Raw genomic sequence first — 27,999 nt, 5'->3', positions numbered from 1 at the left:
GGAAAAAATGGTCACCACTTAAAACTGCATGCTTGCTTAAAAGTAAAGACATATACTTTAAAAATGAAGTTTGAGAGAGAAATAAGCAACAGGTCTAAGCAAGCTCATCATTTTATTTGCTTGTAAGTACTCCTCCATGTACTGTAACAGCCCATGCTTATGTGCACCCCGCTGAGCCATATTTCTTACTTTTTATGTTTGTGTGTTTGAATCACCTTACCCCTCAAATAAAATACCCTCAAACAAAATACACTGAAAGTGTTTCTAATCAAAGGCAAAACATATCAGTAGAAAATGTAGCCTGCAGCTACGTGAAAACTGCAGCAGAGATGGAGACAACCAGAAAGCTCCGCAGGTCCATGGGCTTTGCATTGCCGTATGACTAGCTTGCTGATTTTACAGGTATGAGATACACACAGTATCTGATCTAATCAGATCTGATCTAATACACTTCTTTCCACTCTGACAAAACATGAACTTGTGTATGCTCGTTTTTTTTCCTATAAAAGTCACTTTAAAATGTTTCAAACTGCATAAAAATAAATATTTACATGTGCATATATACATAGTGCCAAATAGTACAGTACTCTCTTTCCATTTCACCACACAGACTTCATGGAAAGAGAATTAACATTAAGTGTTGCAGAATCATATAAAGATTTTTATTTTCTTGTTGGAGCTAATGAAAGCTACCATTACATGGCACTGCAAAGGCCACAGGAGTTCTGATGCTGGAGTCAGCACAACTGCAGAAACATGCATTAGGCTGCATTCCTCTGCTTCTATCTGGGAGTCCACAGATAGAATTAAAATCAATTAATTGCACTTGTAAATCAGATCCAACAGATTCCTAAGGCCCATAAACTCTGCTAGCAGAAGCCACTGAATCTGTCTCTAAAGCCAAAATAAGTTTTGGCCATTTCTCATGCATTATTAAATGACTAAATTAGAGTCGGTGAAAAATATGTATGATACGAATGCTTACTTTTCCATGTCAGTCTACATCTACATCACGTAATGGAATTTTTACAGAGGTACCAAAAAAAAGAAAAGGACAGTTCTCAGCTCTTTTTGCTACTTGCATGTTAGCACAGAGGTTAAAGACAGCAAGAACTGATTGCTTAAGGTACAGATGCTGATAACTTGAAGTTTGGACAACCCTCCAGGAGATAACACACCACTGCTGTAAGGACTTCAGTGATTTGGGCTTGTCAGGAAGGAGAAATTTCTTAAATTTCCTATGAATTCACGAGGGTGCAGAGACCCGCAGCTGCAGCTTAGGGGAGATGCCCTGCCCCACAAGGTAACAGATGGAAAAGATGGTGAAAAACATAGTGAGAAATTGGTGCCCCACTGGGGGGGACTTCAGCATAGCCTAAACATCTTAGAAACCTAACTTGTGCTTTGCTAGATTTTAGACTTTTTCTGCTTTCCCATAATATGCAGCTTTGTTCTGTGGTATTATTACACTAACTGCATAATAAAAATAGCATATATATAGCAAAATAGTTATAAAAATAGCAAACAAGAAAAAGAAACATTTCCTGCACCTTTGCACTTCAAAAGCTTCGTCACCAATGTTCCATGCTAACAGCAGATTTCTTTGCTATCTTCTTGGTTGCAATCATTGACAGAAGCCACCACACCCAAGTCCATGCCATTCTTAAAGCACCAACAAATCCAGGTCTCAAGAAAAAGCCGGAAGTGAGATGCATGCTGAAATACGGGCACCGCACTTAGGAGCGGGTGTACTGCACCGTGCTGTACTTGGTGACCCTGGAGGACTTGCTCAGCGTGGAGCTGGCAGGAGGTGCCCCGTCCACAGCTGAGCCTACCTGGTTCATCAGGGAGTCCGTGATCAACACGTGCTCTTGCCTTCCTGCGCCGGCACCGTTTGCCTGCTCGGCTCTGCCTGTCCCCCCCGAAGCTGTGAGGACTTTCTCGTTCACCACTATACTCTGCCCCTCAGACAAGGTGGGGTAGCTCAACGAGCCCTGCTCAGCAGCAGGCACGAGCACCCTCTCCCGCTCCCTCACCACCACGTACTTCGAGTCGGTGAGGTCCTGAACCGTCACGGTTCCTGCCCTAGCGCCCTCCGACTTCACCATCCTTTCCGTAACCACCACGTTGCTTCCAGAGGGCAGGTCGGGGATTTCCACCATTCCCTGCAAGCTCGATGCAGGCGCCAGCACCCTCTCTGTCACTACCACGTTCTCTGAAAACTGGGGATCTAGAAAAACGGCAGCCGAGTGGGCAGGGCCCCCCGCAGAATAGGACGTTTCCGTCATGGTGACATTGGTCTCCGCGTAGGATGTGGGATGGGGACGGGCATCACGCTGCTGTGACGAGAAGGTTGTCTCCGTGACCACCTCCTGGGACACGGCCTCTTGTCCCATGCCACCGCCTGCCTGTGCCGGTGGGGCGGACGAGAAGTGGCTGCCCGAGGTGAACGCTTGTTTGGAGCTGAAAGCTTTTTGCTGATTTAAGCTTGCATCATGAACGCCGAAACCAGATTCATTCCTGGAGCTACCATCTTTCATGTCGATGTGTCTACCTATGCATATTTCTGCTAGAGTCTTAAATTTATCTCCTAAATCATCAAGAAAGTGGTCATCAAAGTCACCCTCAATGAAGCTGCAGCAGCCGATGGAGCCATGGGGGGAGCCAGACTCCCCCTGGGAATAAACCAGGAGACAGTCCCTTGCAGCTTGGGCTTCATCTTCTTCCGCAAAAGAGACAGCTTTCTAGAGACAGGAAACAAAAGATCATTAATGGCACTTTTAGAAAGTAAATTTGAAAAAAAATCAGGCATGTTTGGTCAAAAGGATCATAATAAAATTTAACTGAACCCACAGCAACTGTCAACAAACTAAAGACAGTACTAGAACTGCTTTTTGCTTTTTTGAAGTTTGCCTGAACTTACTAGTAACTTAATGAGAAAAACAAAAAACAAAACAAAGAAACAAACACAGAGCACTTTGGAATTAAATGGAAAGCCTCAGGTGTATCACTATCTGTTACTATTTCCTCCCAGACCACCGTTTATGATACTATTCCATCCTCACAAACAGACGATGAGATTATATGTATTTTGGTTCAGTGAATGAACTTCATCTGTAACTAGGTCTTTCTATGAGAGTACCAAAACCATGCCTGAGAGTATCCTCACATTTAAACACACATTTACTAAGTACATGCTGACATGTCATCACCTGCCATGGCTCTTTTCACTTGCGTAGCCTGCAGGATCACACCCAAGGAGTCAAACAGCAAACAAATCACCAAGTTAAATGGTTTGACATGCATGGAAACATAGTCCAGCATATAAACTGGCTCTACGCAGACCATTTTGGAACAAGGAGGGCTTTTGGGTTCAGACTTTATTGCTTCCAGGGCCAGCTCAGTCTGAGAGCAGTGTCTGCAATAGGGCTGCTGGTGGTGCTAGCACAATTATCTTCATATGCTCTTGCACCAGCTGCAGTTCCAGGAGTGAAGACAGCCAAATCCTCTGGGCCTGCTGAACCAGCTTTACGTAATATGGTTACTGGCTTGTGCTCAGAACCACTCTTCTGCCACATTTGAAATTCTGGAGTGCATATCAGCTCAGGCATCTGTGTAATGGAGTACATATCCAGGCCCAAATTGATTCAGTATGTTTATCTGCATTTGATCCTAGAAGTAGGCACATAACCAGAGATGCTTTGACAGAAATCAGCACACACCTGGAACTACATGGTTTGGATATTTGTCTAGTTGTTTTTTTTTTTTTTTTTTTCTTTTCCTTCTGAGGTACTTTAGCCTCACCATCTTTAGACGGTACTTTATAGAGGAGTATAATCTCAACTAACCTTTTAGCCTTTCATAGTACAACCATTACTAAGCCCTCCTACAGGAACTCAGCAGGCAGATATGCTCAAAGTAAGCCTTAATATTCAGAAGCAACAAGAGCAGAAGGAAAGCAGAATTGCTACTGCTGTGTCTGTTCACCCAGAAGACCAGACCAGTAGTCGGAGCACTCAGGAGATGCACAAGTCCTTCCCAAGACTAACCACCTAGATGCGATTTGAACCTGTACAGCTACTCCCCTGCACAGCCCCATTGTCAGCCAGCTGTAGAGAGTGAAGGTGTTTTATTTGTAGAGGTGATGAATGATCTGTACACTCTCTGGCATATGGAAGCGGAGTTTTCCCTATAGGGAGCTCACCAGCCTAAGGACTAACGATGGGTGTTACGAAAGGAGCATAGCTGCATCGAGTAGGATTATCCTATTGTTCAATGATTAGATAACAAAAAAATAATTCAGAAAAGGTATTGCAACATGTGCTCATACGCTTCTGATAAAGCTTCTTTCACCCAAGCTACTGTGCAGACAAATCCAGCACCGCTTCATCAACTATTTTGAATACGCAGACCCGCCCTCTACCATTTGACTTTTGTGGCTTATCTTTCAAAAACTTGCTCCATGATAAGATCCGCAGCTGTGACTCATGAAGAGTCATCGGTGCCTCCCTACAGGACAGTTTCATGTGCTCAAGTCCCTGAGGTTTCTATCACATTATCTGCCTCACGGCTTCTTCCTGGACAAGGAGCTCCTCGGTCACTGGTGAATATTCTGGATCTCAAACCTTGAGAGAAGGGTCTTGTCATCGGAGATCTGGTGAACAACCTAAGATGCTACAAAACCGAGCATTGTCAAGGTCTATATCCTATGTCCTATATCCAAGGTCTGTATCTATATCCTCCATGCGGGCCTAACCCTCAAATCCTTTATGCCCCCACCCACATGCACGCAACATTGACCATTATTGGGATTGTTTGCACATACGCAAACCTATTTGTCTGTGTTTGCAACAACACAAATGGCATTTCACAATGCTAAGTGTACATCTCAATATACTGTTATTCTCAGGTCATATGCTTACGTCATTGAAGTAGTCTCTTAAAAATTCTTCATTCATGGCTCCTGCAGTTCCCACCGCCACACCTCTTCCAGCTGCCACCACGTTGCCTTCTCCAGCTGCCATGCCTTCAACACCTCCAGCTGCTGCAGCTCTGGCATGGTAATCAGCACCAGAAAGGAGATGTCTTTGCTCTTCCCATCCTTCCCTGGTAACGATGCTGCAATGCCCTCTTACGTTAGAGGCAGAGCTGCCTCCACATGCTGCAGCTTCCTCTGCACTCATTCCTCCTGCTGCTGCTGCTGCTGTTGCTGCTCCTGCTGCTGCTGCTGCTCCAGCAGTCACTCCTCTAGAGTTCCCCAGTGCAGTGGGTGTGATGATGCTTTGCAATGGCTGCAGGAACAACACAAATTAGGATGTGACATGAAAGCTGGGCTGTCTAGCACACGGAACTCACCAAACCAGCAGCGGGGCTGGGTGGGACCTGGGAGGGTGCTGTCTTACAACATGTTTGAATTTGCACTTATACATGTTGCTGCAAAGAGCAAAGGGCCTCCTGAAAGAGGGTGCAGCTTCCATGACTGTGTTCCCAAGGAGGATCACAGAAGTGTTTCTATAGGTCGTTGTTTTCTTAAAACTTAAAGGGTTGGGAGTGAAAAGGGGTGGGGGGGGAAGGTTGCAAAACTCCAGGGCACTCAGCTGTTCCAAAAGACTATGTCCAGTTTTGGCGGAGTGTGCATTGCCTGCTTCATCTATGGAGCTACCTGGCCCTTTCTTCTTTTCCAGCAGTTTGGCTTCCCTGTTAAGTTTGTCATTTTTCATCATGAATTTTATGTGCCTAAATCAAAGTCTTTTGCCGTACTCGTTTCTTCATTATTGTGCAAAAGCAGGACAGTGTCATGCCCTTTTTTGGGGTTGTGTAGGATAATAAGAAAGAGCAAACATCTTTTGCATTCACTGTTCTCTCTGTATATTTGAAGTTTTTTCTGTCCGTCCCCTCCCCCCCCCCCCCCGCTTTTTTCAGTAAGAGTTCTGCCTTGTTTAAGAAGAGAAACACGCAAGGAAGTAATTTAAAATGCAACGTGCAACCTTAAACTAGTGATGGGAAGCTAAGCTTTACAACCTGTTCTTTCACTGCTTTACTCCCAAATAGGCACAAAACATTCCAGGCTTGCAGATGCAAATACTTTACTCTTTATAGCATGGATGCTTTTCCCACACTTCTATCTTATGCTCAGATACTATCAGCATTTACTTGATTGCTTTGCCTTTACTTTGGAATTTAAACACTACAGTTGGTGTTTCTAGAGCTGCTGCGGGAATTCACCTTCCAAGCATCCTTCATCGAGCCTAATAGGGTTAACTTTAATTAATGTTCACGTGTAGTTAAAATCTGCTGTGCAGGTTTGAAACATCAGCCCGTAATGTGGAGGAGATGCCAAGTGCAAAACTGAACATTTGGATGGAAATCAAAGAGAAATGCTATTAGGGAAACATGCCTTCTCTTCAGGAGCTGCTCCTTCGCTGTTCCATTTACGCAACATCTCTTCGCTGCAGTCTGGTATTGCAGCAAATCCCTTTGCTCCCGAGCCACATGGACACAACAGCAGTAACAGTGGAAGAACTGCAGGGAAACATCAGTTTGCCATTACTTATGGGAAGATTAGGGTCAAAGCACAGTAACAGCCAATGCTAAAGTCTGGCCAGCTCCTATATAGAAGTCTATCTTTAATAAGTTAATGATCATGAGGGCTAATAAAGACTGCAGACAAATTCCTAAACATTCAAGGTTATTTCCTAGAAACATGTGCCAGGATGTTTTCCTAAACAGTAAACTGTTAATTAACCTGTCACTCCCGCAGATAACCAGGTGCAGGTATTTATCTATACTTCTATTGAAGATCTCATATAGCAAAACCAGCCCCTAAATATCATTGTACAACCTCAGCGTTTTCAACTCCTCCTGTTCTGATACTGTTAGATTGAGACAAAACTTCATATGGATTTCACCTCACCAATCCTATGACATGTCTTCAGCATTACCTGAGGGGCTCAAAACAATCCAGTTTCAAGAGGAAAACATCCTCCTGTGGAATTAGCTCTGTCTTACCACAGCAAGATTGCTGCTACTACAAGCAACGAACTATTGCCATTTCAAGTGCAGCACTGGTATATATGGCCATAACCTGACTACAAGTATTTCTCTTATTTTTGAGCTTCTGTGTTGTCTTACCAAAGAACAACTTCAATTGCTACTCAGGGTAAGGAACCAGATCTGGGTCTGTAATGAGGGCGATGAGCATTGAGAGAGTGCTTGGGTTTGAGTGGGAAGTTAGGGTTCACAGAGGGAAGTGTGGGAAACACTGAAAGGATTCCTTAGGGCTTCCCCCCTTGTTATTTATGGCATCATAAACAAATATTAGAGTTGTACATATTCATTTCAAAATGCACAGCTTGAAATGCTTTGAGTGTGAAATGCTGACGTTACCAAAATTAACTGGAGATTTGCCATGACTTCACATAGACTAGGAGTTTACACAAGATGATAAATCTGGGAGCAGGACAGTTTCTTCCTTGGTGCCTTGCACAATATACTCATAGTTCTTCTGAGATAACATGAAACAATTACTTACGTAGCAAAAGTAAAAACGCCAAGATGATTAGTGCAATCGCTCCTGGTCCCAGGCCCACTGACGGATTGGCAATAAGTTTCTCTTTGCATCCGCCATCAGCTGCACACGTACAAACAGTCAATTGCAGGGACTGCGACTGAGCACAGCTGAACCCTTGCAAATCCTGTATTAAGAGGGGAACTTCAGATCTGCCCACCTTCAGGTTTTGGGGGACCAGCTGCACGCTGGTGTCTGAGGCAGAATGGTGTGGTTAAAGAAAAAAAACAACAAGAAAAAAGTGGACAGAAAGTTAAGTCCTGTAAACATTCTCAAAATCCCAGTAAGTCCCCTCCAGTTAGGACTAGCCAATGCAATCACCTTAAATTCAGAGCTGCTGCTACAGCATGTGTGCTCTTATCAAGTAATTCATGATGGTAACAAAGCAGCTCTGCTCACTTGCAGTCTCAGATAACTACGGAAGAGCTTCACACCAGCAGACCCATCACGCAGATGAGGCCCCAGAACACGACTGCTTTTATAGATATTAAAGAAAAGGGAGCAGAACATAAGCAATGAATCTTCTCATCTGGCTCCATATGTTTTTTTTTTTTGTTTTTTTTTTTTTTAAATTGTGTGTGTGTCTGGATCAGGCAAAGTGTCAGTTTGATTGTAATTAGCAAAGTGCAACATTCCTACGCAACTCCAGAGAACTGAAAGTAATTCAAAACACATTTTCTTACCATTTCTGTATGCAATTATCCAATTTTTTGCTGTCCCTTCTGGCTCATCAATGATAGTGAAGGTGAAGGGAGCACTGTTGGGGTAACTATCCAAATCACTAGCTGTTACATCAATTAGTTTTGCATCTGAACACACAGTCTGCACAGGGTTCTTGATAATTGGGCAGTTATCATTCTCATCTTTAACTTGAATAACAACTGTGCCAGTGACTGTTTTCGCAGGAAGATCTAAGATTAGAAAATATGAAAAATGAAATCAATATTTGACAAGTACAGAAATTTCATCTTAAAATTAAAAAAAAAAAAAAAAGTATTTTCCAAAACACAAACACTTCTGAAATAAGTTTAAGAAACAAGCAACAAGCTGGAAGTGCTCTCACTGGATTTTATGGGAGCAATATTTCATTCCTAATGTCAAGAAACATGTTGACAAAATTCTTCTGAAGGCAAGCTGTTTTACTATCTTAAAAAATGTATTATTTTTTTTGTATAGTTACAGAATCACAGAATTATTTAGGTTGGAAGAGACCTCCTCTGACCTAACACTAACAAGTCCTCCACTAAACCATATCACTAAGCTCTACATCTAAATAACATCAGCACAATAACATGCAGATTATAAAGAGAATTCTTATTAGATGTACAAGAAGTTCGAAGAGTCTTTCTCGCTTGGCTTTCCAGAAAATTTAGGACTCTGAAATCTGCCCATTATCATAGCGAGAAGCAGGTATTTTCCATCTTAACAGGGGATTTTCCCGTCAAACTAGGTCTTCACAGAACTTCTTGTAACAGTTCACCTCCATACAGCCAAAGAAGAGAAATGGACATCCTAAGAACCCAGTCCAGGGTTCATCCCATTTCACAGAGTTGCCCATGTCTCTCCTCCAAATATAGAGCCTATGGCAAACTGCACTAGGTGCCTAACTTTTAGGCAATTAAAGATAGGGAGGTTAAGCCAACCATAGTTATAGAAAGACAAACTAAGCCCTAGATGAACAGGAAATTAACAAAATACATCTGACCAGGCAGCACGAAAACAAAACCCTCTAAACTTACCAGTAGTTACACCCAACATGGTGAAAGTGTAGGTGCCGTTTACTACATATTGTGATTCGTAATCAAGGCTTTTGGCAAGTTGGATTTCACCTGTAACTGGATTTATCTTGATCCAGTTTGCTGCGTCTCTTCCTTTGATGTATCTGATTAAAATCACATATAAAGATGTACACATTTATAAAGATCAAAACAACCATCAGCAGAAAAAGCAGCTTCACAGTATGCTCGTTCTTCATTTAGAGCAGCGACCAACCCCCTAGGCTGAGGCCTAATGCTCCTGCCACTGTAATTGGTTTGAACTATTAACCTAAGATTATAAACCTCCCCTGAATGTTGAAACCTGCTTTTCCCTCTCAAGGGAGCCAGGATGTAGGTGTGGCAGTGTTATAAAAGGTAGGTTCGCGGAGCGAGAACCGAGCAGGAGAGGGATCCCTGCTGCTGGCCATGGTGGTCCCCTTCCCCCAACCTTGCTCCCAGCACTGGAAGAGCAGCAGCCACCCCAGAAAGGCAGCGTTAGAGGCATGGGGGAAAGTGACTCAGGGCTAGGTATGCACCTCTGCCAGTCCACACCATTTCTAAATGCCATCACAGTGGCAGTTCAACAAGATTTTAGCTGAAGAGCTGTGATTCAAAAATCTAAACACAGCCGCATGCATGTGCATGTGGACTTATCTACCCTAACACCCTTTTTGTCCAATTTCTGTGTGTTTCTGCCTATTCCTTCCTGATGTTTCTGCAGATGATGAAGTCAAATGAGCAAACCTGCTCTCAAAAACAGAAAGGCATGACAAATGGCAAGCAAACATAGATAATTTCAGTACGAACTCTTGTCTCGCCATATATGACAAAACAAATAGGATTTTCAAGCCAACCATTTTCTGCATAATAGAATACTCATGGTGAAGGTGTTATTTGAGGTGTAAATTGTGCATAGTAGAAAACAGATTGCCTTGGAAATTATCTCAGTTCAGTACCCAGCTTTTTCAGTAAGATGTGACATGCTCAGTTATGATGGTTATAAAAAGACTCTTACTTTATGTTCGTTGCTACTTTTCCTGTGTCTTCATCAAGTGCTTGATACTGTCCAATAACCTGGGTTACACGCAGGCTCTCACTTCCTGTAATAATTTTTGTGCCACCGGGGAATACAGGGCCTTCCCGCACATTAATCACTTTAATTTTGATTGGAATTGTTTGTGCTTTATAACTGTTTTTAATTGACTTGTGGAATTCTGCTTTGTTTGTAACAACAACACCCAAGTTTAAGCTTTGCATTTCTTCGTAGTTTAGTTCCTAGAGCAATCAAAAAAAAACAACAAAAAACCTCAGAATTTGATGGTATTTGATACCCAGAAAACATTCAGACATTTAATATTTAAATAATACTGGTGAAGGATGCTACAGTGAAAAGAACTGTTGTTTAACATGTTACTGTCAATATACAAAGCTTTAATTCTTGAAGAGTGCATATCTTATTTTTCACGGATGGCACCATAGTTATGACTTGATGTTATTCAATTTTAACTAACTTAGGGAAGGTGCAACGAGTCCTATATGTATATTCTGTCTTTGCCTTCAGTGAATCAGTACTCAGAATTACTCTGCTCTTCCAATTTTTTTTCAACCAATGCAGTTACTTTAGTAATGCTCTTTTATATATATATATATATATATATATATATATTTTTCATATACACATTTAAAATAATTATCAATTTTCAGGTAACAAAACCAGAACAGCAAAAAAGAAAACATAGGGCACTATGCATCTTCAGTCCCTGTGGATTAAAGGGCAGTGAAAAATTCCCTGGAAATCCATAAAATAAATAGTCTATCTGTGGCCATGGGAAATAAAGAAAATTAAACTGAGACCAGCAAGGATAGCAAGAATGTGAGAAAGCTTACGGAGTATGTGCAAGCACTGCTACCCAACAAGGGAAGTTTGGGGACTTCTGTCTCACTGGATATATCTGCCATCTCACAGAAAATTAATGGCAAAGCTGTACAAAATCATTATTTTGTACAGAATTATCGAATACAGCACCAAAAGATATGACAAAGGAAGAATATCCACAATGTAAATTTACAGTTTACTTACTGAATATACATTGTGTGTCAATTTATACTAAAGAATCATTTATTCTAACATGTAGAAAACTTTCTGAAGAATATACTAACCTTTACAAGTGTCAAAATTCCTTCATTTGTTTTGGTATCTGTTACTATACGAAAAAAGCCTCCTTCATTACCAGAAACAAACGAAAAATTTGCCAGCCAGTTATCAGAGAACTCTTCATCTTTGTCAAACACTTTTATTCGCATAATTTCCACATTTGCTCTGTTTTCTTCAATGCTTCCTTCAAACTGCAATCAAAAAAATGCTCCTCTTTAAAAAGATGTCACAATTTACCTCATTTCATCAATGCAAAAATGTTTGCATAACATCTTAAGTAATGAGATACCAGCAGGTGTAGGAACAATACAAGTATCGTGATAAATGTACTTACTGTTTGACCTTCAACCACAGGCAGGTTGTCATTGACATCCAAAATCTTGATTTCTAAAGAACATGTTGCACCATTTCCATCAGACGCACCACCACGATCTTTTGCTTCTACCATCAAAGAATAGCTACTTTGTGTCTGTCAAAAAAAAAAAGAAACAAAATAAAAAGTGCTTAAACTAGGCTTTTTTTTATTTGATGTGTTATTTTCATCATATTTTGGTCATCCCTCTCATGCAATAGCCAGTTATAATATCTCTCTAGCCAGTATTAAATCTCACGTACAACTATCTCTATTGGAGGAGAGCTGAGGCTTAGAAAAGGATTTGTGAGTTCTGCATTTTCCTCAAAGAATTAGACTGTGCTCAAATGGAGAATGAAAAATTTCAGCGGCCATGAACAGGGGCAGGAACAGTGATATCTGCATGTTAGGACTGGGCTAGATTCAGAGATGTTGTCCTCAGACACAGAATGCTAGCATAAACATCACCATCTGCTGGCCAGTGAAAATACATGCGAGCATAAGGAAAACTGCTGGTAATATGTGGCTTTCAACACTGTTTCACAGCAGCACACATCCTTAATCTTTGTGCCAAAATTTGCATAGCAGGCTACAGAAGTCTACATGCAATCAGCAGCTCTGCAGGTGGTGATCTGGACTGTCCTTGCCACACATTCACCAGCAACAAAATGATCCCTTGTTTCATTTAACTGCTGCCTAGATACACAGGAGGGACAGAAAGCAACAGCCATTGGACTGGAACTGTGCTAGGGAGGTGACAAGGTGAATGCAAGCTTTCTCTCATCCAGCTCCCACAGTCTCTGGAAAATATGCATCAGCCAGGCAAGAAATGGTCCTTTAATCCCAAGTGGCGGGGAAAGAAGGTTAAAAAAAAAAAAAAGTGACAACAGATAACAGAAGAATGCTGTTTAACTGATACATTTTTATTTTTTTTTTTACCTCTCTGTCAAGGTTTATTGCGGCTACTCGAACCTCTCCAGTATCTTTATTCATGCTGAATGCGGAACTAGGGCTTTGGGATATGATCCTGAAAGCAATTTTGGAATTCAGGTTATTTGGTTCATCTGCATCTGTTGCATTTATCTTCAATACAATTGTACCTGAAAAAAAGCAAACAAAATACATTATTTGGTTATGCTGCACTGCACTGGCAAGTATTTAACTATAATGTCACAGATAAGAGAGCGCTGTCAGATGCCCTGCACAATTTTCTAATGCCCCTACCTTTACTTATTTAATAAATAGAGCTGAAGAAGCATTCTTGAAATCCAACGTGTTTAAAGTATTTCACTCAGCAAACAAAAGCACACTATCAACACATACCTGGAACCCACAGAATTCAATGCACCACAACTATTTAGTAAGTTGAACTCTGATAGAGTTCTGAATAAGAAATGTGACAGAAAACTGTAAATACTGTACAGAGAAGAGAGAAACGTTTTAGACAGTAAGTTGCATTTCCCCTCACATCATTCTAAAGGGAGCAGTACTGACTTTTGCACCTCAACACCAATAAAAACAATTGCTCTGTATTGACTGATGTTCTCCAATAGCTTCACTCAAAATACATGGTGGCCACCATGCTGCAACCCCCTTATAAGTCATGGCACAGGATACTGTCCTCTTGGAAGGAGTCTACTTCAGTGTCCAGTGCCAGTACTTGGGTTTGAATGTTAACTAGAATTCAGGCAGAGAGATGATTACCATATGGCTACTACTGACTTGAAAGAGAGCCAAGGATACTCAATACCTCACATAAATGGATGGTCAGTAATTTCTGTCTTCAGATTACCATGGCATTGAAATGGACACAATGTCAGGTATTTATGAGGATGTTTTACTCTGGGAAACAGTCTGTTGCTTCAAGATCTGCTCTTATGTTTACTGTCATTAACAGGAAAATTGCCATTAACTTGTTCTCTGAGGTTTGGGTCACTGTCATATGCTCTGAACAGCAATGTACTTCTCCAGCCCATAGATAAAGGGGGGCTTCTTTTTAAGCACAGCAGAGCTGAGTCATAGAAACATAGATTCATTGGATTGGAAGAGACCTTAAAGATCATCTAATTCCAATACCCTTGTCATGGACAGGGACACCTCCCACTAGACCAGGTTGCTCAAAGCCCCATCCAGCCTGACCTTGAACACTTCCAGGGATGGTATATCCACAGCTTCTCTGGGCAACCTGTGCCAGTGCCTCACCACCCTTACAGTGAAGAATTACTTCCATATATCTCATCTAAATCTACCCTTCTTTAGTTTAAACCCATTACTCCTTGTCTCATCACTACACACCCTGTCAAAGAATCCCTCCCCAGTATTTCTGTAGGCCTCCTTTAGGTACTGGAAGGCCGCTATAAGGTCTCCCCAAAGCCTTCTCTTCTTCAGGCTGAACAATCCCAACTCCCTCAGCCTGTCTTCATAGAAGAGGTCCTCCAGCCCTCTGATCATCTTCGTGGCCTAATAGGTCTAATATTTCTAATAGGTCTATATCCTTCTTGTGCTGGGGCCCCCTAGAGCTGAAGCTAGCATCCTATCCCAAATAGGCTAGAATTGCCAGGCCAGATGGCATTTCTCATGCAGTTTCTGCTTAAGGATTCAGGCCCCCGGTTAGTGGTAGCTTTGATACAAAACCAAAGTTGCCATAAGAGGAAGTCTTGTTCTCTGTTGCCTTTATGCATACGCTTCCCCTTCATCACACCACAAAGCTTAGCCCTGAATAAAAGCTCGCATTCACACTTGGATAAGCTGTCCTACACAAGCCACAGAACGCATTGTTGTTACTGCAGATATGCTGCTGCAAAAATTACATTCACTTGTGTCCTTGTGTATGTTGGGAAAAAATAAGTAACTAGAAAAAAAACATTTTCATGTTTATCATGTTACCTGTTTCACTTAATTCTTCAACTGAACCAACAAAAACTTCCTGTGAAAACACTGGAGGATTGTCATTTATATCCAAAATTTTAATTGGGAGGTCTATTGGATCTTCCAGTTTTGCTCCATTCTTATCTAATGCATGACCTCTGAGCTGAAATAATACAGAGATAAACAATAAGAAAATATAAGTGACTGTATTTTTTTTATATATATATATATATATAAATATATATATTTCAGAATGTCTCGGGTTGAAAGGGACCTCAAAGATATCTAGTTCCAAGCCCCCTGACATAGGCAGGGACACCACCCACTAGATCAGGTTGCTCAGAGCCTCATCTAACCTGGTCTTGAACACCTCCAGGGATGAGGCATCCACAACCTCTCCGGGCAACCTGTTCCAGTGCCCCACAACCCTCAGAGTGAAGAATTTCCTCCTAACCTCTAATCTAAACCTCCCCTCTTTTAGTTTAAAACAATTCCCTCTTGTCCTGTCATTATCTGATTGAGCAAAAAGTCACTCTCCATCTTTTTTATAAGCCCCCTTTTAAGTACTGAAAAGCCACAATGAGGTCACCCCGAAGCCTTCTCTTCCCCAGGCTAAACAGACCCAGCTCTCTCAGCCTTTCTCAGCTGGAGAGGTGCTCCAGCGCTCTGATCATCTTTGTAGCTCTCCTCTGAGCCTGCTCTTACAGGTCCACATCCTTCTTGTGCTGGGGGCCCCAGACCTGGACACAACACTCCAGGTGGGGCCTCATAAGGGCAGAGCAGTGGGGCACAATCACCTTCCTCGCCCTGCTGGCCACTCCTCTGGTGATGCAGCCCAGGATGCAGTTGGCCTTCTGGGCTGCAAGCGCACACTGCTGGCTCATGTCAAGCTTTTCATCCACCAGAACCCCCAAGTCCTTCTCTGCAGGGCTGCTCTCAATGAGTTCTTCTACCAGCCTGTGCTCATGTCTGGGATTGCCCTCACCCAAGTGCAGCACCCTGCACTTGGACTTGTTGAGCCTCATGAGGTTCACATGGGCCCACTTCTCAAGCTTGTCCAGATCCCTTTGGATGGCATCCTTTCCTTCTGTTGTATTGACTGTATTACTCAGCTTGGTGTCATCTACAAACTTGCTGAGGGTGTACTCGATCCCACTGTCTATGTCATTGATGAAGATATTAAACAGCACCAGTCCCAAGACAGATCCCTGAGGTAAACCACTCATTACCAGCCTCCACTTAGACATAGAGCCATTGACCACCACTCTCTGGGTGCAATCTTCAAGCCAACTGCTTAGTCACTGAATGGTCCACCCATCAAACCCTGTCTCTCCAATCTGGAGACCAGGATGTCATGTAGGACCCTGTCAAAGGCCTTACAGAAGTCCAGGTAGATGACATCGGTCAGTCTTCCCTTGTCAACTGATGCAGTCACTCCATCACAGAAGGCCACCAGACTGGTCAGGCACGATTTACCCTTGGTGAAGCCATGCTGGCTGTCTTGGATCACCTCTTTGTCTTGCATGTGCCTTGACATTGCTTCTAGGAGGATCTGTTCCATGATCTTCCCAGGCACAGGGGTGAGGATCACCAGTCTGTAGTTCCCCAGGTCTTCCTTTCTACCCTTTTTAAAAATGGGAGTGATATTTCCCTTTATCTAGTCACCAGGGACTTTGCCTCACTGCCGGGACTTTTCAAATATGATGGAGAGAGGCTTGGAAACCGGATCAGCCAATTCCTTCAGGACACTGGGATGCATGTCATCAGGCCCCATAGACTTGCACTTGTTCAGTTTCGTCAGGTGGTCTCGAACCTACTCTTTGCTTACAGTGGGTGGGACTTTGCTCCCCCAGCCTCCATCTACGGGTTCAGGGAAACGAAAGACGTGGGAAGCCTGACTGTCAGTGAAGACTAGGGCAAAGAAGTTGTTGAGTACCTCAGCCTTCTCCATGTTTGTCGTTACAAGTTCACCCTTCACATCCATCAGAGGAGGCACACTCTCCTTGGCATTTCTTTTCTGAGCAATGTACCTATAGCATCCCTTCCTGTTATTGGCATCACTTGCCAAGCTCAGTTCCATCTGTGCCTTGGCTTTCCTGATCCCATCCCTGCATATCCACACAGTATCTCTGTGCTCTATCCCAGGCCACATGTCCCTGCTTCCACTGCCTGTGCATTTCCTTCTTGCACCTCTGTCTGTCCAGCAGGTCCTTGCTCAGACACACTGGCTATCTGCCCTCCCTGCCCTCGTTCTTACGCAGGGGGATGGAAAGTTCTTGTGCTCTAAGGAAAACACCCTTAAAGAGTTGCCAACTCTGTTCAGCTCCTTTGTCTCTGAGGACAGTGTAACGGGAACTCATCCACTAGGTCTTTAAATAGCTTGAAGTTCATTCTTCAAAAGTTCAGGGTCCTGACTTTGCTCTTTGCCAGGCCCATATTCACCAAGATCACAAACTCAACAAGGGCATGGTCACAGCAGCCCAGACAGCCTCCAATCTTGACCTCTTTAATGAGCTCTTCTGCATTGAATACATATATGGAAGATACATATAAAGCAATATATACTATATATAACAAAAATATTAGCACTAACATACATATATGCACATATGTAAATGTTCAGAAACGTTAAAACTACTTGAAGTTAACAAAATTAAACAAAATAAATTAAAAAATGGCTAAGAGAGCACTTATAAGGAAAAGGTTACTATTCAACTTACAAACAGCATTGGAGTCTTTTCTCTGTCAACCCTTCCTGTTATGTTCAGGTTCCCAGTCTTCCCATCGATAACAAATAATCCATAAGGAGGTTCTGTTACTCCTTGACCAGATACAGTATAAGTTACCACTATCCCTGTATCTTCACGATCAGAATGTATCTAGGAGGAATGTAAATAGCCTTTGATAAATAAAACCACATTGGAAAACACAGACAAAATATTTTGACTATTTTCATAACAATCAAAAATTAACATTAAATGCAGTTTTCCTACATTCCTTTGAGGGTGAAAATGTTGAGATGAATGCAGGAAGAGTTAACTGGTCTGTTTGAGGGACTAGTTTGGGGAGATGAGGAGCACGATGGGTGTGGCAAAAGCTGGGAACCATGGAGTGGAGAGGTCTGTAGGAGAAAATTGGGACTGCTTGGACAAAAGAGAGCTGGACAGCATACAAGCATAAGGAGGACTCTGACTGGAAAGGCTAGAAAAGCACTGAGTTAAGATGAAGAGCTGGAGTGAGGGAAAAGGAAGGAAAATGGCTGCTTAAATGGATGGGGACAAATAAAACATGGAGAAAGACCACGGAGGAAAAAAAAATAAAAAATATTAAGAGTCTGGAACAATGAGTTCAGCAGAGAAGTTTAAAGTTATTTGAGCAAAGCCTGAAAATGAAACACGGCATCTATTTAAGAAGACTAGTCCTAGGCTATTGAGTGGGACCAGGACTGAGGAAGTGATATAACAGAGGAAAGAAGGCCAGATCTGTAGAGGAACAGATGAAAGGGGCTGCATAGACTAGAGATTATACCTTTCCTCTGCTGTCACCAAATATTTGGACTACATGAAACATCTGGAGAAGCACATTTCATTGCACCTGCATCACCATCAACGGTCAGTCCACACAGAGGATAACAGCCTACCATCTGCAGTCAATATATATGCTGAAGTGACTGGTGTGGTGAATTCAGGTTTCACCACTAGTGCTAAACCAAATGCATATCAGTCTGACACTACAGGATTAACACCTCAGCTATTTTTAGCACAGTTTCTTAAAACATTAGGCATATATAATCATGCTCCATGTACAGCTTTCTGTCCAATCGTGTACATGATTTCTATCCAACCATGTACCCTAGCAGTTTTGGGAACCACTTGCCAACTTCAACCATAGCTGAGTAGGGGTGATAGAGTGAAAAAAACCTCAAAGATTCTGCATTCCCAAAAGTATTATGAAAATTGTTGGCTAGGAAGAGATGAGAGGCTGAGCCAAATCAGGCTTCAGCGTAACTCATCTGAAAGAAGGAAACGGAAGGAAATGTGTCAACATTCTACTGATATTCAATAGTTCATTAAAATTCAAGAAATATTTGGGTCTGTGTTTAGGACAGTCACATCCTTATTTTATATTTTCATCTCTATTTTCATGTGTATTCTGTTTCTCTCTTTTCCGGGCTTACTCTAGCAATTGGATTCCTGTATGAATTGTCTTCCTCTTCCCGTATGAAAGCTGGAGGGACTGTCCATTCTCGCTTCTGTCTAATGAGGCTGTTGGGATGAGACAACATGCCACTCCGGCCACTTCGATCATAAACCTGTGAAAAAACAAGGTCGAATGTCAGCATAGCATCTAGCCATTTATGATGAATGCTTTGTTGCTGCTGTAGCCCAGAGTTATGAATAGCTTTTACATAACCTGGGCATTCTGCCTGCCCAAAACACATGCTGACCTTACCATTCATTTTCTTCCGAGGAGACAATAGACTCTTTCAATAGCTAGTACCTTTGGAATCATGGAGCAAAATTAGCCTCCTGAGCCACAATTTAAAAGGTGTATGTTCCTCAAGTTGTTTGAATAGAAAAAGTACAGTAATCTTTTCATCAACACAGACGTATAAAAAAACAGGCTTTAAATACATGAGTATATTCCCATGGCCAGGGTTTAGTGAAAATACACTGTTCTGGTCAATTTAAGTGCTTGTCACCAGATATAGGAAGAGGTTTGCCATTAAGGCTGCTATAAACCACCACTTCTGCCTTATTATACCTTATTTGACCTTATTATACCTTATTTGACATCCTATCAATACAGACTTAGCCTCCTCTCTAATACAGGATCATACAACATGCAACCCACCCACTGTCTCAGCTATCCTTTCTCAGCTACCCTTCATTGTCACTGAAACCCTTCTTCCTCATGCCCAGCTTAGTCCTGGCTGCGTTTGTTGGTTTCCAGATCCATAGTGAACACCTTCCATACCATAGCAGTTGATTTCATTTATGGAAAGTTTAAAAAAAAAAAAAAAAAGGTATCTACAGATGTAACATTTTAGGGAAAGTTTCATGAAGTTGAATGTCACTCAATTTGATGGATGTAGGATTGGTCCTATTCTTACATTTCCGCTTTCATTTCGCTACCCCTCACACAGCTTTCATTTTTCAGAAAATGGTAAAACTTGAGGTACCTATCAACTGAAGTAAAGCACATCTTTGACCCTTGCTCTTCGATCAGAGAATACTTCTTCAGGCACTGATAAAGAAAAGCAGGTTTTCATTATTTCCTACCTTCCAATGGAGTCCACTTCCATAATTCAAACAGATCTGAAAAGAAAGTTACAATAACCATTATTAATTCAATGTCACTTTAGTAGTAGTAAGGCCTAACTTATAACCTAAGCAAAGCCATAAAGAATAAGATATCTGACCTCTATCAATTACTATTTACTAATAATAGCTTCTGAAAAATGTATCCCTAAGCACTCCCATTAAAAGCATACACTAGAATTATAAAATTCAGCACAAACAAATGTTTTCACTTTTGTCCCAGCAGGAAGCAGATAAGCAGTCAGGCTTTTTCAATAAATGTAGACTTTTTCAAACAACCACTTTTTAAAAACAACAAAAAAAAAAACCATTGAATAATCCTTCAGCATTTCAAAACGATGGGAATTTTCCATAAATTGCAGTGAGTGGTGGTTGCCAGCAGTCCAGGCTGTGGTGGGTTACCACCCACATACAAGAACAAAACGGGTTAAATATTTAAAAGCAAGGACATAACAAAATATCTGCTGAATTATCAATGACAGAAGCAGCTCTTTAGTCAGAACTTCTCTTGCTATAACATTGTGCATTATAAAACACATTATACAGTTTGCCAAACACCTATGTCTGTGTAAGGGATCAAGAAACAAATAGATTAATTGAGTTAATGTAGTTTTTATGCAAGTTTTAAAATCCCTTGCTTGCCTAAGATCACTGCAAGTTCTGTGTAAATCATGACAGCAGGACGTATTTTGCAGCTATAGTTAAATTGCCAGCACAGACTTTGCTTTTCTCCTGTTGCATTATCTGCATGCCAGCACTGATATCTTTTGGCTTACTGAGTCTGAAAGACAGAGAACAAAAGAATTTCTGAGAGCCTGTGATCAGATGTCAGATGATAATTTTTCCAGTGGTAATTTTCCTAACAGAGTATGGTCTAGATTCACCCCAATTAGGCTTTAACCACCTAATTTGGGAGAATAAATGGCATACATACATTTCTTACATAACCAGCACAGAAGTGTGCATGCTAGCAAGCAAATACAAAACATTATGTGACAACATTCAGTACTGGCAGTAACCACCTCTCCATCCACTAAGAGTCCAGGATAGCTACACCCACCCTCAAACACCTCAGTTAGCTGCCTCACGTTAGATGTAAGCAACTAGAGCCTCAGCTGAATTATCAGAGCCCCTGTGCTTACGCCCATTCGTAATGGATGACTCTCTGCATGCTACAAAAATTTTTGAATGGGGCAAAAATGTAGCATTTAGGAACAGCAAGGACAAAAAGTAGGTTATTATGGCAGATGAAACCAACAAACAGCTTTTGAGCTTTGTGTAAGTAGATCACAGCATCACAGAATGGCCAAGGCTGGAAGGGACCTCTGGAAGTCACCTGAACCAACACGCGCCCCCCCCCCCCCCCCCAACCAGCGCCACCCAAGACCAGATGCAGGTTGCCTGTGACCGTATCCAGGTGGATCTCCACAGCTTCTCTGGGCAACCCGTGCCAGTGCTCCATCACCCACGTAGCCCAAAACTGCTTCTTGATGTTTAGATGGAACCGCTTCTGCTCCAGCTGATGCCTACTGCCTCTTGTCCTGGCAGGGAGCACCAGTGAAATGAGCCTGGCATCATCACCATTGCACCCTCCTTTCAAGTATTTACAGACATTGATGAGATCCCCCCCGAGCCTCCTCTTCTCCTGGCTGAAGTCCAGCTCTCTCAGCCTCTCCTCGTAGGAGAAATGCTCGAGTGCCTTCACCATCTTTGTGTCCCTGCACTGGACTCTACCCAGTATGTGTGTCCAGGTCTCTCTCGAACTAAGAAACCCAGAACTGGACGCAGCACTCCAGGTGCAGCCTCATCAGTGCCGAGCAGAAGGGAAGGATCACCTCCTTCAACCCGCTGCCAATGCTTTGCCTGCTGCAGCCAAGAATACTGCTAGCCTTGTTAGCAGCAAGGGCACACTGCTGGCTCACGTTCAACTTGGTGTCCACCAGGACTCCCAGGTCCTTCTCTGCAGAGCTGCTTTCCAGCTGGGTGCCCTCAGCATGTCCTGGTGCCTGGGGCTGTTCCTCCCCAGCTGCAGGACTCTGCACTTCTCCTTGCTGAACTGCAGGAGGTTCCTGTCAGCCCACTGCTCCAGCCTGTCGAGGTCCCCCTGGACAGCAGCATGGCTCTCTGCTGAGTCAGCTGCTCCCCCCAGATTTGTGTCCTCTGCAAATTTACTGAGGGTGTGCTCTACCTCATCATTCAGACTATTACTGAAGATGTTGAACACAACCGGACCCAGTACTGACTCCTGGGGTAGTCCGCTCATTACGGGCCTCCAACTAGACAAGCGACTACTTTTATTGTCCTCAGCACTATTATATCTACCTACTTTTTGCAATTTCTTCAATTGATTGTTATTGATCTTAAGGCCTAAGGAAAAGCAGGCTCATAAAAGGTGACTTTCTACTGAAGTAAGTCAGTGAATATTTCTTTTTCTCTTTGACTGGCTTCCAGACTGCTGACTGTTCATCCCTTCTGCCTCACCCTGATCGCTACCTTGATGATAGCCTTGATGTTATCCCGTTCCCACACCATGCAGCACAGCAGTGGACAAAGTGGGAAAAGCAGCAGACTGCTGTTTCAACTTGCACAATAAATCTATTTTTAAAATGGCAATTTTCCCAATGTATATTCCCATATATCCTGAAGACAAAAATCAGCAAGTAGTGAACTCCATAACGAATTGTAAGGATCTCACACCTTCAATCACATTGTTTCCATGAATACTCTTAATCTTGTTTATTAGTCATATGAGTTTTTAAAATTTGTGATTAATGAGAGTATTACCAGCAAGACAATGGGTGACAAGAGAACTTTGTTTTCTAGTCAAGGTTTTCCAACAGGAGCTATAACTCTTTTGGAAGGCTGTCAAGATGTCAACTTGAACATCCTTGTTTGCACTTATAGATAAATTGCAGGAGAGAGGCTGAACAGACAAGAGGCACCAGGCAAGAAGTTTCCTTGTACCAGAAGCTTGAGAATCACAGTGTAAACTGAAGTGTCTGAAGTTTACAAATAAGCAGGTCTTCCACTGAGATAACTTTAAAGCAGAGCATACCAAGAAAGCGGAGAAAATCACATTAGTCATTAGAAACAGAAAGCCTTTCATTAAGATAACTCAAGGTAAAAATCAATATGCTTGCTTAGGAATAAAACAGTCTCAAAGTATTCTGCTTTATTGTTAAGGGACTAAAAGATACTTTTGCTTTTTTAATTTTCAATCTATGGTCCACAGCCCATGGAGAATCTCCTCAGGAACTTCAAAGAGAGCTACAAAAAGCTTTTATTGAAAATTTGTAAAAGATCCATGAATTTTAAAATGTGGAAAAGCATTTTAAAATGATTTTCTTTTCAAGAAAAATTGAAAAGTCACATAACCAACAGGTGCTGAATTTTGAATTTCCCTTTTTTAATATCCTAGAGCTGCCTTCTATTAAATGGCTTATTAGGAAAACCCTGTCTGTCACTTGGTGTCAATCATAGCCTCAGCACATAAAAAGCAGACATCTACTGATGAAATCTGTTGATGACACAGACCTGAGAAGGTATTGGCAAAAGACAACTGGATTATTAAAAAAAATGAGTCAGAAAACCTGAGGCCTGAAGTAATAAAAATGGAATGAAACACAACAGGAAAGTAGCTGGAATGGGAGAGGGGATAGGGGAAAAAAAGGGAGTGACGAACATGTATAGGGAGCACAAGGCTGCTCTTGCACAAATGCATGTTCATGTATAGTCAAGGAAGTGACTAACGGGACAGATTTTGAACATGCAGCTTCATTTATAGAGTAAAGGTGCAGACTGAGTAAGCAAGAAGGTATGTACCCGTATTTGCTTTGCTGTGAAGCATGGAGTCCTTAAACGTGGTCCTGTCACGTATGTTGGGTGTTAAGAGATTTGAATCTTGCACATTCTGTCAGTCAGTTTGGTGCTGAAGACCATGGGCAAGTGGAGATCATGAATACTTACAGAAGCAGGCTGAAGGGACATCAGAGGTTATCTCCTGGTCCATCTCCCTGCTCTGGGGCAAAATGAACTACACCCACCTGCTTCCTGACAACTGTTTAACCTATTCCTAAGAACTAATAATGGAAAGAACTCAACAGTATACAACAGACACTTCGCGGGTTTTACTTCAGACTAGAATTAGCCTGACACCACAGACCAAACACCGATGAAGTACATGGAGGCATCTCCCAGCACAATTTCAACCCAAACGAATCAGATTGACACACTCTGGAGACTTGCTTCAAAAGCACAATTTGATCCAACCAAGTAGGTGCACTCTGCATCCACTGCATGTCCATTTACTGTAACAGAAACTCAAACATCTATACTGAGATTTTGTAACCTCAAACTGAATCTCCCTCTTTGCTGTGTTCTCGCCAGTCTGGGAACAATGCAATTCCCCTTTCATCACAATTACCTTTCATATATCGGAAAACTTAACATGCATCTTACTTTCTTTTCCCTAGACTAGAGAATCCCAGTTCTTTGGTCTCACTTCAAGAATCGTAAAGCAGGATTTCTTGAATTTAGATTACATTTGTTTTGTTTTCCTTCAGTCTCTCTTGGATCATTCAATTTCTGCTGATGGATGGACTCCGAAACAATACACCTCTTTAGCTGAACAGGATGGATAAAATATCAGATCTTTTATATTTCACACCTTGTCATAATTCACCATAGTGCCTTTTTTTTGAACAATGTTACACTGTTTAATCAGTGCACAGATGCTTGCAAATATTTTTGCAATGTTTTAGGGAATAGAAACTATGCCGCTTGAAATTACCTCACCTTTGCTCTTTCTAAAACAAAGAATCTCGTGTTTGATTTTTTCTTTATTTAACTTGACTTTTGAAAAGTAATTGCAACTGGCAGTGATATTACAACAGCAATTGCACGTATTCTGGACTGAACTTCATCATATACAGCGTAACGTGAAACATCCCAAATATCATGAGGTACAATCTGAGAAGACATTCAAAGGAAAAAAAACTTGCCCATTAAAACTCGCACATCTCTCTCAACTATTCTCTCAAATACAGAAAGCTTTCTAAGATGTCCTCTCTTGAAGACATGATGGTCACCCGCCACCTACCAATCTAATGACCCTTGATAGCTGTGTCTACACAGCAGGGCCACAGCTCTGGGCGTGTGCCCTGGACATGATCCAAGTTAGTCCCAACCCTATGGGACATCGCCCGACACACCTGGACTTTCCTGGTAAAGGGTTGGAAGCAAGGAGGGGGGAAAGCTGCTGGGACCTCTGCAAGGCCCCTGGGACCAGCGCTATGGGGACATAGCCCACAGGCAGGAAGCATGGCCAACCAACAGATGCTTCTAGGAAAAGCAGGGAGAGGAAGAACTTGCAGTTCTCAACACTTCTGATGTGGAAGATGCTATTGGATGACATCATCTTTCGAACGGTTTTGCTTTTCAATGATTTCTTAAGGTTTTGAAATTATCGGTGCCTTCTTGGCATGCTTTATGACAAAAGTGACGCTCACACAAGCAGCTACTTTCACCCACATTTATGGCTTTGTCCAGATCAAGGAAAAAAATAAAAAAACAACACACACACGGAAAGGCAAAACCCAACAGTGCCCCCTTCTCCTGACACCAACCGAGCAAGGCAGCTTTATTTGCTGGAATATTCCATCCCGCATTGAGGCACCAAGCAGGACTTTTAGTACACCGCACCTTGCCTCGGCTTTAGCTGCAATTGCGGATAATGTGGATTAAGAAAAACCTTAAGAAAAACCTTCTTGAAGAAAAACCTTTTCTTCAGGCAAAGCCGACAGGGTCCTGCTGGCTGACCTGCAGCCAACGCTAAGTCTGCATCAAGGTAGTGGACAACAGGTCTCCCGCCTAGTTTGATTTTGTAGGATCTCGAGCTCAGGGAGCAAGGTCCCGATACCCAGCTCTGGCCAGCCTGACCATGCAGCCAGCCTTCCTTGATCCCTGATCCTTGATCCCCTACCCCAGCTCCCAGCTTGGCCCACGGCTTGCTCTTCAGCCTCACCTTCGCCTGGGCAGTAGCTGCCCGACTTCCGCAGGCATTTTGCCAGACTGGGCAGGCGAGTGGCTGAGCAGCTGTGCCTCGGAGGTCAAGAAAGGGAAACAGTTAGAAACCATCAGTCCAAATTAAAATAATCAAGCTTTCTTTGGGCTCAGTTCATTACGAAATGCTCCTTGATTTTAGCCTGCAATGAATGGCAGGTCTACAGGCTGATAGCCAACAAGGAATGAGGGCAGGGGAAAACCTACGTGTCCTGGACTTTTAAGAATTTGCTGTCTTTTCCTCTAAGGAAGTTTGCTGTCTTTTCCTCTAAGGGAGTGAAGATTTCCAGTAAGTGATACTTATGATTCTCTCTGGGCACGATCCCTTCATACAAGTAACGCAACTTACAAATGCAGACAGACAGCACGCTGAACGAGAAGACGACAGCAACACGAACTCCTCGCTGCCCTCCCGGAGCCCCGACAAAACCCACCCGCTCCGTTTCCACGGGGTTTCTCTACTTTTCCCTCCTCTGGGGGATCGCCCTCACCCAACAGCACAAGCCGGGCAAGGGAACCCGCGATAGACGGCGGGAGGGCTGCCAAGCCCCGATGGGGGGAGCTCGCTCCAAGCCCGCACCCGAGCCCCCGTGGCACCGGGGTCGGTCTTCGTCGCTCCTTCTTCCCTCCCTTGGTCCCTCCGAGCACCGCGCAGCCCTCAGCCCTGCCCCGGTCGGCAGGGAGGGGACCCCCCGTCGTGGCCCGCACTCACCAGCAGCGCCATCAGCCGCGCCACCGCGCCGCTGCCCCGCGACATGGCCGCCACCTCCACCACCGCCCTCCGCCGCGGGGTCACCTTCTCCGGCTGCCCGGCGGGGTAAAATGGAGGCCGCCCGCGGAGGGGCGCCCGAAGTAGCCGCGGGTGGGTGGAGAGAGGCGGCGGGGAGGGGGCAGGTGGCGCCCGGGCCGCCCCGCCCCGGCACCTCCCGGCCCGGCCCGGCCCGGCCCGGCTTGGCTCGGCCGGCCCGGCGTCGGGTGGCCCGGGGGGGCGGTCGGGAGGTGGCCCCCGGGGGCTGTGTGGGCATCGGCCGGCCGGGGGATGCCGGCTGCCCCCTGCGGCCCTCCAAGTCGGGGGTTTGTCCCCCCACCCGGCGAGAGGAGCGAGTCGGGGCGTGTAGGAGGCGTGCGAAGTACCTGTGGCAACAAAACGGTAAATTAATGAGTAATTGGGGGGGGGGGGGGGAAGAGACTCGTGGGAAAACAAAGTCAGGAGCTGTTTTAGCATAGCCTTCCAACCTTTTCCTGTAATCGTCTTTTTTTTTTTTTTTTTTTTTTTTTAAATTTGCTTCCAGCCACGTCCTTCCTGCTGCTATCTGGCGGAGATCTTTCCTGGATACACCTGATTAACTGATGCTGACAAAGACATAACTGATTCTTCACGATGGCGAAACAATTAAATACACTTTCCATACATCCTGTTATATGTGCTACTTACCTAATTAATCTAAGATTGCACTCAATTGTTGTAAAATAATTTCTGAAGAGGCTGGTTGTGATATCGGGAGTGATGCTCGCTGAGGGAACGTGCCTTGTTGGAGCTTCCCCAGTTATACAGTGTTCCCCAATTACACACTGTAACAATGTGTGATAAATAATTGCATGTTATCCTCGATGTCAGTTGCAACAGTTACAATATACGTGGGGACCACTATATGGAAAACAGCATTACCTCACAATTCATTCTGAAGTTGTGTATGTCTATTTGTAATTACTTTTAAAAAATTGCTATAATGCAGTTTGCTGATATAGTTACATCAAAATCATTTTCTTATTTAACAAAAACAGAAGGCAGAAACAAAGCAGTCAGTAAGCTCAAAATGCATAATATCAAGGATTTCTTTATTCTTTGTTGTTTCTGTCACTGAGCTAGATGGGTTGCTTTGTAACAGCACAGAAATGTGTATGTTTGCACAAGAATG

The 27,999-nt window shown here is 43.1% G+C and overlaps 1 protein-coding gene across 3 annotated transcripts; it reads right to left on the bottom strand.

Annotated features, from left to right (window-relative positions):
• Positions 1 to 501: 501 nt before the first annotated feature.
• Positions 502 to 27,490, bottom strand: DSG2 (desmoglein 2). Of its 3 annotated transcripts, none has more exons than XM_040550281.1 (15): positions 27,317 to 27,490; positions 19,982 to 20,017; positions 18,877 to 19,011; positions 17,420 to 17,578; positions 14,718 to 14,862; positions 12,771 to 12,931; positions 11,814 to 11,948; positions 11,485 to 11,670; positions 10,340 to 10,599; positions 9,307 to 9,449; positions 8,251 to 8,478; positions 7,532 to 7,762; positions 6,398 to 6,522; positions 4,923 to 5,291; positions 502 to 2,744 (listed from the first exon to the last, which is right to left on the bottom strand). In XM_040550281.1, the coding sequence occupies exons 1-15, from the start codon at positions 27,488 to 27,490 to the stop codon at positions 1,737 to 1,739; spliced, it is 3,495 nt and encodes a 1,164-aa protein (XP_040406215.1). In that variant the 3' UTR covers positions 502 to 1,736. The 3 variants fall into 3 exon arrangements, with proteins under 3 accessions (XP_040406215.1, XP_040406216.1, XP_040406217.1); XM_040550282.1 differs by lacking the exon at positions 27,317 to 27,490 and adding an exon at positions 26,793 to 26,955; XM_040550283.1 differs by lacking the exon at positions 27,317 to 27,490 and adding an exon at positions 26,430 to 26,747.
• Positions 27,491 to 27,999: the final 509 nt, after the last annotated feature.

This window comes from Cygnus olor, chromosome 2 (genome assembly GCF_009769625.2).
Source record: "Cygnus olor isolate bCygOlo1 chromosome 2, bCygOlo1.pri.v2, whole genome shotgun sequence".
Taxonomy (NCBI): Eukaryota; Metazoa; Chordata; class Aves; order Anseriformes; family Anatidae; genus Cygnus; species Cygnus olor.
The sequence above is the reverse complement of the archived record's forward strand: the minus strand, read 5'-3'. Positions and strand labels throughout refer to the sequence as shown.